The 15,507-nt window shown below is 38.6% G+C and overlaps 1 protein-coding gene across 1 annotated transcript; it reads left to right on the forward strand.

The window, feature by feature from the left end:
* The first annotated feature begins 2,501 nt into the window (after nt 1-2,501).
* On the forward strand, nt 2,502-15,505 carry samd7 (sterile alpha motif domain containing 7). Its single transcript, XM_037681361.1, is given in 10 exon segments — nt 2,502-2,770; nt 7,917-8,052; nt 10,397-10,520; nt 10,718-10,842; nt 10,936-11,017; nt 12,205-12,875; nt 12,954-13,069; nt 13,150-13,260; nt 14,225-14,492; nt 15,495-15,505. Coding segments are annotated over 9 exon segments (1,611 nt in total). The 5' UTR covers nt 2,502-2,770; nt 7,917-7,949.
* The last annotated feature ends 2 nt before the right edge of the window (nt 15,506-15,507 follow it).

The following is a 15,507-nucleotide window of genomic DNA, read 5'->3' on the forward strand; positions in this document are numbered from 1 at the left end:
TTGTCTCGTTTGTCTCTATGTGTCCCTGTGATGGACTTGCGACCCGTCCAGGGTGTACCTCGCCCCTCGCACAGTGATTGCTGGACATGGGCACCGGCGACCCCCGTGACCCAAAATGGAATAAGTGGGTAAAGATAATGGATGGATGGATGGATGTTCATCCATATAATTTGGCATCAATCTCAGCTGGAGTCCCTGAAGATCTCTCCAAGTATTTATTTGTATTTTGGCAGCTTTTTCACTCAGTTTCAGTCCAGAAGCTGATCATTATGGATTGATTATTATGAATTGATTATAATGAATGACTCAAGCTCTCACCTGTCAATCATCCAGGCATAAACAGGCTCCTGAACTCACGGATGAACTAGAGCGGTGTCGACACAAAATCCTGACACATCACCGTTTTAATCCCTTACAGCAAATCTACTGTTGTGGTCCAGCACAGGAACTGGTCAGGAAACGAGAGAGAAAGCCAAAAGTCCAGAGAAAACCTTTTAATTTTAATAGAATGAGAAACTGAAAAGCTGAAATTCTCCTTGGCAGGAAACATTTAGAAAATAAAGTCAGAATCAGAGTCAGAGTTTCTTTATTGTCATTCGCACCTCATGTGGTACATGTGGTGGAGCGAAATTATGTCCACAGGGTCCCAGTTACATCCAACAATAAAATGTATAAGAAAAACAGTAATAATATCTAAGATATGAACTAAGAAAAAGATAAACTAAAATACACTAAGCACTAATGGCATAAAAACATTACGTTGAACAGCAGCACGAACATGATTCTGTGTGAGCAGATGTGCACGAATGAACACATCAACATGAAACAGATCAGCAGCAACATGAAACAGATCAGCAGCAACATGATGTGATTTTTTCACAGTGATTATTCTAGTTAGAGATTCATGAGTCTAACAGCCTCAGGGTAGAAGCTGTTCCTCAGTCTAGTTGTTCTACACTTAATGCTCCTCAACCTCCTTCCTGAAGGGAGCGGAGCAAAAAGTGTGTGTGCTGGGTGAGTGGGGTCCTTCATGATGCAGGTGGCCCTTTTCCTGCATCTAGAGGTGTAGATGTCTGTGATGGTGGGGAGACTGACTCCAACAGACTTCTGTGCAGCCTTCACCACTCTCTGCAAAGCTTTTCTTTCTGCAGCTGTGCAGCCTCCATTCCACACGCTGATGCTGGAGCACAGGATGCTCTCCACTGCACACCTGTAGAAGGAGGTGAGGACTGAGCTTCCCAGACCAGCTCGCCTCAGCCGCCTCAGGAAGTAGAGTCTCTGATGAGCTTTCTTGATCAGGCTGGTGGTGTTGTTGCTCCAGCTGAGGTTGTCATTCATTTGTACACCCAAGTACTTGTAGCTGGAGACCACTTCCACTGCAGATCCTCTTATGTTCAGGGGGTGTAGGTGTGTTTGTTCCTTCTGAAGTCCACAATCATCTCCTTTGTCTTCTTCACATTGATGTGAAAGTTATTTTCTTTGCACCAGCTCTCCAGGTGTTCCACCTCTCGCCTGTAGCTGGACTCATCATTGTTTGTGATGCATCCCACCACCGCTATAAATATATATATATATATATATATATATATATATATATATGTATAAAATGCAGTATTTTAAAACTGCGTCCAACATTCAGTTTATTTTGGGGGATGCACAAACAAACAAATGGGACCTTTGTTGACACCATCCATCCCCTCCTGACTCGTTTTAAGAATTTTTGAACATCTTTAACTTTTGGGACAGTTTTATGTTATGAAATATGTAAAAAAGTAAATAATTTAAAAGCTTTAAATGCAGATCTTTATTTTAAGCAAATGTAAAGGACGCAAAAGTATTGGAGCCTAAAATGCAGAAAAGGTGTTTTAATTGTTACATTTTTGACCTCTTCCTGTAAAGGTTTTGCACTCTGTACAGCCTGTGTGGCTGCAGATTGATGAGCGGGGGCTTCAGAAACCCCCTCTTCCCTCCTCATAGTGTCTGTTTGGCTAATTTTCTCAGCCGCCCACCAACTGGGAGCACCTCGGCACTCACCGGGCATTACAGAAAACATCATTCACAGAAGTGCAGGCCCATGCTGTAAGCTTGGCCAGCACAAACTGTCAGATTAAGAGGTCTGAGAGGATGATCCAGACAACATTTAGTCGGATTTCTGGCAAATTACCACCAAGCACGTTTGGGTCAGCCCTTCAGCACCCTGTGGGGAGTGAAATTCTCTATGGCACCCCAAAACCAGACTTGTTAAAAAGCTGATCTGTGGGGCTGTGGAGGCTCCACAAACCCACGGCGGTCAGTTCCTCTCCACGCAGCAGGACGAAGCGTTGACCATTTTGCCCCCCGGAAAAAGAAGCTGAGCCTTTAGGTGTCTTAACTGTGGCCTAAAGTGCTAACACAGGATTAGTGAGGTAAACGTTGAAAGAGGTTTAGCGCTCCCTGCTTAGGAGCAGTGCTGCTTCAGTAATTACACATCAGTGAGGTGCAGCAGGCGGTCGGATGGGAGATCACAGTGATGTCAGGACAGGGAGGGCTTACTGCAGGAGATAAGGCCGGCTAATGGAGATGAAATGAATCGGTATTTAAAAGGTCCGGTTTAGTTAAGGCACCTTACTGGCAGCAGATTGTGTTCAAACGAGCTGGAAGAAGAAGAGACAGAAACAAGCTGAAAACGAAAGACTGTTGGTCAAACTTTACACCTGATTTTTATTTGTTTTTTTTACATAAACTGGGACAGAAACAGGTCTGAGAGCAACTCCCTGCTGGGAACTTGAAGGTAAAACCACCTCTTTTACCTGCTCGTCTAATTTTATATTGATAAAAACAGCTTTTATATGATGCAACATTTTATTAGTAGATTTTTGGGGGGATTTGGAGAATGGTATGTGTCATAACTGTATGGGTTTGGTTTTTTTTTGGCTAAATGAAAAATATATTTAGCACAAAATGAAAAGGTTTCAGTTAATTAGGCTATCTAATTAAATAAGCATGTACTCTGTAGTTATATAACACTACAGGTACATAATACACTCTTGATCATGCTTACATCATTAATTGTCGCAAACTATCTAAAATAGTAAAAATGTAAATTGAAAGTTACACTAAACTAGTTTTATAATAACCAAAATTCCCATAGACACATATTATTACCAATACAATACTATTACTGTAACTAAAAATACAGTAATGATACTGTAAAGTATAATATGGTAATAGTTCTCTAAATTAAATACAGTAACAATACTTTGTTGTATGTTATTGTATTTATATTTAAATTATTGTTTTATTTAATTTACAGTACTTTATAATGCTTTATTTGTAAATATAAATACAGTAAAAATATTGTAACATACAACAGTATTACATTACAGTACCATCATATTAAAGTCAACTACAGTAATGGCACTGTAAATTAATACAAAAAAAATTGTGCAATATATATTACAGTATCTTAAACTGTAAATATAAATATGATATCCATACTGTAACTTATAACACAGTATTTACAGTACCACTGGTGTAAGGTACTGTAAAGTAAACGCAGTAATAACACTGTCAATATAATTATAGTAAAGTTACTGTAAAGTTTATGTAAAGTTTACAGCAACCTTTTTACAGCGTTTTGTTTCTTTCATACTTGTCGTACTTCTCTAATTTATTAAGCAGTATTTTCAGCTAAATATATTCATGACACCGATGTTTTTAATTCCATGTTTTAGCACAAATCACAAAATAAGTGCTCTCAGTGTAGCTGTATGTTATTACTATTATTATTTAAGAGTCTTATCAGCAGTAAACTTTACAAAAGCTACTACAGTAATGCCTCATTAAGTAATTATTCTGAAGGACGATCTGATTGGGCTGAAGCTTGAAATCCTCGTTGTTTACCAGATTATTAGCCCCGAATATTTAAAATAGCATCTTTATAATGATTTTAAAAAGTCAGATTAAATCATTGTGCCAGCCTGACTTTACATTCAATTAATTTTACCTCGAGGTGATCCAACCTGCTTTGTGCAACTGACAGAATTTGCATGTCCTCAATGTGTGTGTGTGTATGTGCGTGATATGTGTTGTATTAGGGGATTATAGGACTAGACACTGCTTCTGTCCTGTCTGATATGACCTCCTCAAGGCTCCATCTGAGTTGTCAGCAGTTTTTTCTCTTTAATTCATTCCTGTAATGAGATTAAGCAGCCAACAGCAAATCCAAGGAGTCCAATCCCCGGATTTGGCAGCTGCAGTGTGGCCTCTGCTCACCAGGGTAATATGACAAGGGCTTCTTGTTGCTCGCTTTTCGTGACGGTTTCACTCACGAAGCGCTGGAGCCACTTAAAGGAGCACACGTGAGGCTCAGATGAGAGTAAAAGGCACGGTGCAGGAAGAGGTGAGGTGCAGCTCGGCAGAGTTTCATGGACCAGAACAGCTGGTAAACTGAGAGGACTTGACACTTGTTCAGTTTCAGAGCCCTGGAGGAAATAATCTGTTTGCTTCACAATAAAAGCACATCTCCAAGAATTTAATCTCAGGTGTTTGTTTATGATTATATGATTGTACGTAAATCATGTTAAAACAGGGAATATGACTTAAATGTGATACCAATAAATATTTCTGATTTTGCATAAAAGTTGTCACTAAAAATGTAAATTGTATGCTGAAAAATGCATACCGTATTTTTCGGACTATAAAACGCACTGGGATTATAAGGCGCATTAAGCGAAACAACAGTCAGATAAGTCAAACTTTAGTCATTCACAATAACACTCAACATTGTTCAGTTGTACCACATAAAATCAGTTTGAGGTCACTAAGCACAACCAGAATTCATACATAAGGCGCACCTGATTATAAGGCTCACTGTGGAGTTTTGAGAAAATTAAAGGATTTCAAGTGCGCCTTATAGACCGAAAAATATTGTCATTTTGTAATAAGTTTTAACATCTGATTCCTCATCAGCCTTTCAGATATTTGAAGAAAATAAAACTGATTATGGTTTTTTTTTTTAATGTAATTTTCATTCAATATTGGTCAAATTTAGGTCTTTTTTTATGGGTTTTAATTTTGTCTTGTATTGATCTTTGCTTGGATTTCTTGTTTTATTTATTTATTTTTTTAGCTTTTTCCCCTTAAGTTACCAGCAGCAGAAACTCGTGGCCCAAACTATTGCTGGTTAAAGTTTTCAAACTTTGCTAATAAGTCAATTAAATCAGGATGTAACGAGAGAATGTTGTACAGTAGTCCCTCGTTTATCACAAATGTGCAGCCGGCGCTAAATAATTTAAAATAATTTATTTTAAATAAAAATTCCACGCCAACCGTGCGGCTCATCCATAAATCAGCCCATTGTGTGTCATGTCCAATCTTATTTTGAAAAACCACGATAAAGCGAGTCCGCGATAAACGAACCGCAAAGTAACGGGAAACTACCGTAATCTGTTTTATAGCGATTATTATCAGAAAATATGCCACCATTGATCTGTGCTAAGTTTGATTTGAATTCTGAGAATCATCTCAGGAGCCTTCACTTGTGTTTCCTGATCCTCTGTGGAGTCTGGATCCAAACTCATTGCTCTACATAACCTCCACAGTGCTTGCTTCTCGCTTCTCTCCTACCATCTTTATTCCGTTAGTAATCAGCACACCTTTTATCAATGAGTAAACACTTTTTCTAGGATGTATAGTCCCAGATTTCCCTCAGTTCTTTGTCAGATTGGATGTTAACCTACATTCTTTTAGCTACTTACGCATTATTTTTATTAAAATTCCTGCAGACTTCTTGAAATTTTGATCCTGCTACAAACGCCAAATGTGACAATCTTTGTGTTTGTTTACGAATATCACAGATTTCTTATTTTATTTATTTTTTATTTTTCCATTAATAAAATTCAATATTAAACTCTATGTACTGCTCAGCTTCAAAATTTGGATCAAAACGACATTATTCGGTCGTTAGCTAATTCTCTTTGCAAACATTGAACTGTTATCTTCATGAGCTGCTCATCCACTTAAATCACAAACACAAATCTCCTAATTATCTTGTAATACTCCCTGTTGGTTAAACTCACGGTTTGAAGTATGCACAGGTCCGAGGCGTGGCGTTCAGGGCCCCTCTAGGGTGTTACAGGGGCGTAAACACTGAAAAGCCTTCCCCTCCTTGTTTACCGATGTCAGCGATTGTAACGTACGTGCAGAAGGAGATGCGTGTTTGCGCCACATAGCTCCACATAAACCGATTGCATCCCCTGATTTATCCCCAAGGTGTTTTTAGGACATCCTGGATGCTAATGGAGACTAATAGGCTTAGCACTTAGAGGTGTATTGTCCGGGATGCTTACAGGCAAGGTTTGCTGAGGGTAAAACGCTAAACGTGCGGATTACCTCCAACACATCCCTTTAAAGTGCTGTATAGCCAGGACTTAGCTAATAGGATCTTGGGGGTAGCAAGGGCCTGGGAAGGTGGTGGGGATGGGGGTTGGATGGTCAGCAGATGTAGGCAGCAGACTGTTGCAGGAATAACAAGCGGATTACAGCCCTCAGATTACATGGGTTTCAGAAGCAACTCGAGGGACTGTGGATAATGCTCAGGGCCTTGGGGCATTTTTTTTATAGCAGCGTTTGTTTGGGGGGAGCAGCAGAAATAATTAATACTTATATAGTTTACACATGCTTTCAAATGCAGTTTTAATCAGCTGAAGATCAATAATATGAAGAGACAACTGGTGAAGTTCATGTGTCCAGATGCATGTCACAGGGCTGGCCTTGGATTAGCAGAAAGGGATTATTGAGCCGCTTGCAGTATCATATTTTATAATGGGATTTGGGCAACGCAGAAGGCTAATAAGAGGTGCTGAGGTTGCGTGCACAAGCTGCTGATTGAGCCAAAACAATGAGGCCATTTGAAGCTATAGGTTCATATTTCTGTTTTATTTGATCACAGCGATAAATTTACTCAAAAAGATGGAGAAACTAATAAAAAGTTCAGCAAGGGAGCAGTTTTATGAAGATAAATCAGTCTCAAAAGTAGTCACAAGCGCGCAACACGATATGAATGTGTTTAATGAGATTTGCATGCGTACAATAAGAGCCACAAGTTTTACAAATGCATACTATAAGATTTGCAAAATGCAGTTTTTCAAATGTACACATTTCAGTTTACCCAGGTATATTCTGTGCATGCAAATGATCACATACATGTGTACAAATCATCTGCTGTGGACGAATCAGTCAACACGAGCACATGGGTCAGCTTGCCTATGAATGAGACTTGAGAGTTTCTTGCTGCGCTCAAGGCTGCAGGGTGCAGAATATTTGTGCAAACTGAAATGTGTACATTTGAACAACTGTTAATGTGTGTATTTATCTTGCAGTACGCATTTGTAAAACTTGTACACATACATCTCTTTATATGCTTGCATGACTACATTTTAGACTGATTTATCTTCATACTATTTTACTGGTTTTTAGATGTGTTAGGATTTGAATTTATGTGTTCAAGCAAGTGAAAGTGAATTAAAAATTATTATTATTGTTGTTATTGAAGTGCATAAATTCTGAATTTGGTTTCAAAAGGTTTCTTTAATGAATGAGCACAATTACTATAACCAGAATTCTGTATTATCTGCAATGACTTTCCAAAATAAATACTGTAATTCTAAATTTACATACATTCTCTGCAGGTATGGGCATCAGCTAACTGCTGCCCTCTAGTGGTGATAAAAGAAACTACAAAAATCTGTGCACTTCCTGTTCTGATATGCAAGCTAATTAAATGTAATCAATAAACACACAGTGTGACATCTGTCTGTTTATATGGTTAAAATATATTTAAATATAAAAAAAAAAAACTACAGGTAAAATTACTGTGGCTGTTATGTTCATCAGTTTGGAGAAATTGTGTCACTAATTAGATTTTTTGATGGCAGGTATTCAGGTGGAGGTTAAAGGTGGTTCGTGTCATGACCCCCAGGGAGCAGCTGAGGAAGATGACGGCCCTGGGAGAGCAGGGCGCCCTGGATGAGAAGCACTGGTATCGGCTGGTCAATGGGATGTCAGCTGGAGGTGAAACTGACAAAATATCACTAATAAACATATTGGCTGAAATTGCATTTTCTGCCAACATGCAGAAAGAATGATTGAAGAAACTGAAACCAAGTTGTTAAAACTAAAAGCAGCTGATCACCAACCAAAAGCTAAAGTGGGATGCTCCCCAAAGGCTAAAAAGAGAAAATCACTAGCTAAAATAGCTTAGTCATCAAATGTAGGCTAAAATTTAAAAGCAGCAAAATACTGGTTTTATTGCTAAAAGTACCAAAACGCTGACTACAGTTGCAAAACAGCTGACAACTAAAAGTAGCAGAATGTCTAGCTTAAAGCTAAAAGTATCAAAATGCTATCTTAAAAGTAAAGAACTAGCTAAGAGCTAAAGTAGTAAAAGTTTCACAAAGTGCCAAAATGCAAACTAAAGTAACAAAACACTAGCTATCAAAGAAAAATGCTAAAAGCAGCAAAACATTAATGTAGCTAATGCTATCTGAACTGTTTTAAGTAACAAAATGTTAAATAAAGTAGGAAAATACTACCTAAAAGTAGCAGAATCAGAATAAACTTTATTATCATTGCACCGAGGTACAACGAGAATAAGTACGTACATTCGTCTGATGTACATGTACATATAGGCCGGTGAAGACATAGCATAGTCCAGAACCCCCCCCCCCAGCCATTGTCTAGATAAGAGGTGTTATTTATCACCAGCTCGGCTGAGGCTCTGTCACATGTCCACGACCTGGGGAAGTGAGGGGTGAGGAGAGAGACAAAGCATCTTTGTTTTTTCTAAACATGCCAGGAGATAAGTCCGCCGTCAAGGCCACAGACACGTCTGGTTTCACCGGAGGACAGAGAGAGAAAAAAATATGCAAACTAAAAGTTAATAATAGCGAAACAATAATGAAAAGTAGCAACACGCAAGCTCTAGGTTAAGTGAAACACTGGCTAAAATGGGTTAGATCTTGAAAAAGCAAATAAATAAATAAATAAAAACCCATAAGTTCATGTTAAAAGTATTAAATCGTGAGCTTGAAGGTAAAACTAAAAGTATCAAACCTTTTGCTAAAAAGTATCAAAATGCTAACAAAAAATACAAGTAGCAAAACGCTAACAAAATGTAAAAGTAGAAACATGCTAACAAAAATAAAATAAAAGTAGCAAAATGCTAACTAAAAATAAAAGTAGCAAAATGCTAACAAAAATAAAATAAAAGTAGCAACATGTTAACAAAAACAAAAGTAGTAAAATGTTAACAAAAAAAAAGTAGCAAAATGCTAACAAAAAATAAAAGTAGCAAAATGCTAACAAAAAAACTACGTAGCAAAACGCTAACTAAAAACAAAAGTAGCAAAATGCTAACAAAAATAAAAGTAGCAACATGCTAACAAAAATTAAAGTAGCAAAATGCTAACAAAAACAAAAGTAGCAAAATGATAACAAAAATAAAAGTAGTAAAATGCTAAAAAAATAAAATAAAAGTAGCAAAATGCTAACAAAAACAAAAGTAGCAAAATGCTAACACAAAACAATGTAGCAAAATGCTAACAAAAAAATAAAAGTAGCAAAATGCTAACTAAAAAATAAAAGTAGCAAAATGCTAACAAAAAATAAAATAAAAGTAGCAAAATGCTAACTAAAAACAAAAGTAGCAAAATGCTAACAAAAAATAAACGTAGCAAAATGTTTAAAAAAAGTAGCAAAATGCTAACAAAAAATAAAATAAAAGTATCAAAATGGTAAAAAAAAAAATCAACATAGCAAAACGCTAACTACAAACAAAAATAGCAAAATGCTAACTAAAAGTTACACTACACTACCTAAAAGCTTATTGTTGCAAAACACTAACTAAAAGTAACAAAAAGATAGTTAAAAGCCAAAAGTAGCATAAGAAGAGATAAAACAGCAAATCTGCTGATGTAAAATTCAAAAAGGGGCTTTTTTTTAAATAAATTACATATCTCAATGTATTTCAAAGGGGGAAAAACAGTAAATAAGCCTAAATATTTAAAAATGTATATAAATGTTACAAAAAAATGTGACATTTGAACATCATAAAAATGCAGAAGCTGTTGCATATCAAAAATTATTAATTAAAAATAAAGAAAAGAAACAGAATCGCTATAGAGGGAAAGCTGAATCAGCAACATAAAATACATTTTGATCTGGAGACAAATACTTTAAACCAACAAGCAACAAGCATCATGTATTGATTTTAATCAATTATTTAATATCACCTATAGACAGGGTTTTTACAATCTGTGCACATTTCTGTTTGTTTTTGTTGTTTTCTGGTTGTGTGCTTGTTTTTTCCACCTCTCTGGCCTCACAGTAACTTCTGGTGCTTCTTCTCCTCCTGCAGAGCTCAGACAGAGGCAGGAGCTCATAATGAGGAACCAAATGGCCATGGCGCCGCAGATCCTCGCCCAGGGGCAACAGAGGTTGCAGGGGGTCCCGGCACAGTTCGAACCTCGTTTCATGGAAAGGTCTGCATCTTAAAACCTCCATAAAGTCAAATTCTAGAATGATTCAAACTTGTTCACACATTTTTTTTAAAGCTTTTCTAATACTTCCAGCAAAATCTAAAAGAAAAAGTGTGTGAAAGATTATAACGAGGACATAAACCTCAGCTCAGCTGGGTCTAAATATCGACATTTTATCTTGTTTGCCTTTCTCTCATCAGGGAATTGGTTCCTCCCACTGAGATGGTACCGTCCGAGGCCAGACATATGCACGTGGGGCCTCACCTTGGTCCACCTTTACCTCCTCACGCTAATGTCCTGCCTGGTAGAACGTTTCCTGGCCCAGGTGAGTCGAACTTCTCACACAGACTGTGGACTTTTGAGGCTTGAAGTTTCCCATTAACAGCCTGCCTCTCGGTCTGATTGCTCCTTTTCTCAGCTGGCTATGGCTTCTTGCCTTCAGAACCCATGGAAACAGTTGCCCGGCGACAGGAGCTCATACACAAACAAAATATAGCAAGGTACGTGCAAGAACGTCATCAGCGTCTCACAAAAATACCACCATATGAGTTTGCAAAATTACTATTTTTTGTGTGTTAAACGTCAGTTTGGAAAAAAGTTTTGGGATGTTGTAAAATTTAATAAAAACAGAAAACATCTACAATTTTTAAGGGAAAAAAAGTTAATTTGAAATTGTATGGCTCAAAACGGTTGGAACAGGTGCAACAATTGGCACTAAGCTTAAGTGGGACGAATAAGAAATGGCCGGAGGAGCATTCTGCAACTAAGGTTCGTTGACAAGGCCACTAGGACTGGATACAAAAAACATTTTAGAGAGGTTAAATCTTTCAGATGTAAACATGGACGAAGGTTTACCATTCTGCACAAAACTGGGTTTCTGGTTTTAGGTTGGTAGTGAGGTACTGCCTCAAGTGGACTTCAAGTAGCTCAGGGTTTTGCTCACGAGTAGTGACAGGATGGGGCGTGGAATCGACAGAAGGATTGGTGGGTGCAGCATTGTGTACTTTGTGGAGGTCCGTCAATCTACGCTCCTGCCTTTGCTTATGGTCACAAACTCTGGGTAGCGAATGAAATAACAAGATCAAGGATGCAGGCGGTCAAAATGAGTTTTCTCTGCAGGGTGGCCGGACTCTCCCTTAGAGAGAGAATGAAAGGTTCAGTTATCTGGGAGAGACTCAGAATAAAGCTGCTGCTCCTCCGCTTCGGGAGGTGCCAGCTGAGGTGATTCAGGTATCTGACAAGAATGTACTCTTGATGCTTCCCTTAGGGAGGTGTTCAGAGCATGTCCAACTGGGAGTAGACCTGGAAAGACCCAGGACATGCTGGAGGGGCTTTGTCTCTTGGCTGGACTGGAAATGCCTTGGAATCCTCTCAGAAGATAGATAGATAGATAGATAGATAGATAGATAGATAGATAGATAGATAGATAGATAGATAGATAGATAGATAGATAGATAGATAGATGGATAGATGGACGGACGGACGGACGGACGGACGGACGGACGGACGGACGGACGGACGGACGGATGGATGGATTCTGTTTTCATTTACATTTTACACAACATCCCACCTTTTTCAGAGTCGTGGTTCAAACCATGGTAATATTCTCTCCTCTCTGCTGCAACAAAGGTTAGCTCTGTCATTTTTGTTGCGCACTTGTGACAAGTAATGGTGTGCACGCTTTCAGAATGGAGATGAATGCCATCCTGCACCAGAAAGAGCTGGAGAACGCCCACCAGAAAGGCCTGATGGGAATTGAAAACCCGGTGTCGTACCCTTCCAACCCCATGCTGTTCAGAGGTCGCCAGCGCATGCCAGACAGCCATGACGTCTTCGTCCACCGTCCCTCCCTGGACGAGCTGCACTCCAACAGCATCCTTATGTCGACCAGCCCCTACCCACCAATCAGCACGCTGCACAGAGAGAGGGGCCGCAGGGCCGGGAGGAGGCCAGCAGTTCACAAGAGCTCAGAGAACCACACGCCCAGCCTGAAGGGTCCAGCTGAAGATAAAAGTGTAGAGCAGAGTCCAGAGGCCACATCCGGGGAGGAGAAGGAGATAGAAGCAAAGGGTGACGTTGGGGAGGAGTGTGCCCCCAGTAAAACGCACCATCAGGTCAAAATAGACTCTGAACTGGCTGCAGGGAGCAGGAAGACCTACAAAGAAGGGGAGGCAGGTCTACGGAAAGTCTGTGCGACCAATCAAGATGGGTGTCCAGATGTGGCCAACGGGGGCACAAATGATAAAGACATGTCCAGCTCTGCTTTCCAGGAAAAATTCATGTACCCGTCTACTGGTGGGGCTCTTACAGGGATGCCTTACATGTTCCCCGTCCCTGGAAACGGCTTCCTTCCAGCTGGTGAGTTTGGGAATTAAACTAAAGAACATTAATACAGTCCTAAAGCACATTTAACTTAGATTGAGTCTTTGTTTCAAGGTACACCGAACCTCTTTCTTAACGGCGATGAAATACCCGAAGACATAAGGAAGTGGACGGTGAACGACGTTTACAACTTCGTCAACAGTATTCCCACCTGTTCAGAATACGCTCAGGTTGGTAAAATTATGATTCTGCATGGAGGTCTTTCTTCTCTTTGTGCCTTTGTTGGTCTAATTTGGGATTATTTTACCAGACGTTTAAGGACCACATGATAGACGGAGAGACCCTGCCTCTTCTTTCAGAGGAGCACCTACTGGATACACTGGGGCTCAAACTGGGGCCGGCTTTGAAGATTCGGTCACAGGTAATCAAACACTAAAAACACGATTCATCTTCTCATCATAAACTAAAGGCCTATCATTCCTTGAAGGAATTCATATCACACACTTCCTTCGATGCCAGAGATTTTAATACATCATAAATATCAGAGTTGTAGATATTTTGGTCAAACCTTTAACGTTATCTCATGCGATATATTGAGGCGTCACTCAGAGTATGTGATGTAAATGACTTTGACTTACTACACAAATTTTAGCTCAATATTTTTAAAATGACTAAGTTATAACCATTGTTGTGTTTTCTCAGGTCAGTAGATTGTGTCAGCCATCTTGAATGGAGTTGGCTCTAAAGCAGGGGTGTCAAACAGTTACAAAACGGGGCCAAAACTTTAAACTTATTTCAAATCAAGGGCCAGTTTCTGTCAATACGTTAACTCCAGTCAGACACCTGACATGTTTTCATGGTTGCAGGTTCGTCAATAAGAGTTTCATCCGTCTCATTTGATGTTCTCTGTTGCTTTTTCAGCATCAAAATCAAAGATGGAGGAAAATTTCAAATTGGCCACCTGTCAGGAAAAGTCTGAAAAAAAATAAACTGTGCTTAGTTTTTAAGCAAAATGAAAACCAATAAAAATATTTTACTTTTAAACTATCATCTTGAGGCCAGATAAGATGTTACCAAGGGCCACATTTGGCCCTCGGACCTTGAGTTTGACTTACGTGCTCTAAAGGGTAATCAGTTTTAGGTATATACACCCAGGGGTTATTTTCTGTGAGCTTGATTGAATTTCATCCAGTGGTTCATGACAGATGTTGGTAACACCGTCACACATGCACAAACAAAAACATGTCTAAAAGGAAGGTAATAAGCAACTTAATTACAAAGAATGTCTCATAATAAATGTTCAGCAGCTCCAGATTAAACTCAAGAATGAAAGAAAACAGCAGTTGTGTTCCACTCTAAATTTGACGTTCCTCCCTCCTCTGCAGGTGTCCAGGCGCATGGGCAGCATGTTGTACATGCTGAACCTGCCTCTGACCGGCACCACCCTGCAGGCCACCCCCGAGAAGCCCGGGGAACGCTCCCCAGAGATCGGCTCCCCCGGTAACTGCAACAGCGAGGACATGATGGCGAGTCCAAGAGATCCTGACGGCACCAAATCATCTGAACACCTCCACGAGGCAGAAAACATTTCTCCTCCTTCAGCCAGCAGTGAGACCGCCTGATCACTGCTGACTAAATACAAACTGAACCTGGGTCAGTCTGCACCCTCAGGCCTGATGAACCGTTTCTGCCATGGCTGTAGATTTGTTTACACAATGAATCACTGGGATGAAGATGTTTTTATCTACTGTGACCAAATGTCTCTTACATATCTGTATTTTTCCACATATATGTAAATATTTTTAACAGCAATGATGTACTTTATGGCTCTACATCATTTATTTTTTTTTTGTCTTTATCACTTCACACCCTAGTCTCTCTTTGAATGTAGATTCTTATTTTAAGTCACAAATTGCATTTTGGTTTTAATTCAGCTCAGGAGAAGACAATAGACATCATATTTAAAAACAACTCTGCCAACCAAAATAAGGTGTTTGTTCATTTTGTATTTAATTTTGTATGCTTGATTGTTTTCTGCATGTATTTAGTAATTTAGTAAATGCACTTTTTTTAACAGCCAGTGGTAAAATGTATTTTTTTCATGGTGTTAAGATAAAGAACTGAATGTCTAAGAAAAACTACACAATTACCTTTTTCCTGCACTTGTCTTTTATAAAATCCTCAAAGCAGAAATCATTATTAACACATGGATTCTTAATAACAATTGAGAAAATATTATTTTTATATATGAAGCAACTCAAAAATGTTACTTTTTCTAATCTGATTTTAACATAAAATTATGCAATACATTGAAAAATGTAGAAGTTTAAGACAAAAGTTCCATATTGGAAAGTAAAACGTTTTGTCTTTGGTCACCACTTTTTTTAAAGGGTTGATTTTACTAAGAATTTAATTATTAGTACCGTAGTAGTATTACATAAATTTAAAAAAAAGTAGTAATCTATCAAAAAATTATTTGTTAAAGATAAAGAAATATTAATTATAATAATAGATACTATCAATTTAAATGGACCTTATTGAAACATTATTTTACACGTTTAGGAATAAATTTATTTAAAAAGTGAAATTGAGTTATGAAATTTAAAAAAATGTCAACTGTGTTTAAAACGCATTTTTACGGGACGCCTCCGTTAGCTCACGCTTAATC

This window comes from Nematolebias whitei, chromosome 9 (genome assembly GCF_014905685.2).
Source record: "Nematolebias whitei isolate Nwh7 chromosome 9, NemWhi1, whole genome shotgun sequence".
In the NCBI taxonomy this organism is placed as follows: domain Eukaryota; kingdom Metazoa; phylum Chordata; class Actinopteri; order Cyprinodontiformes; family Rivulidae; genus Nematolebias; species Nematolebias whitei.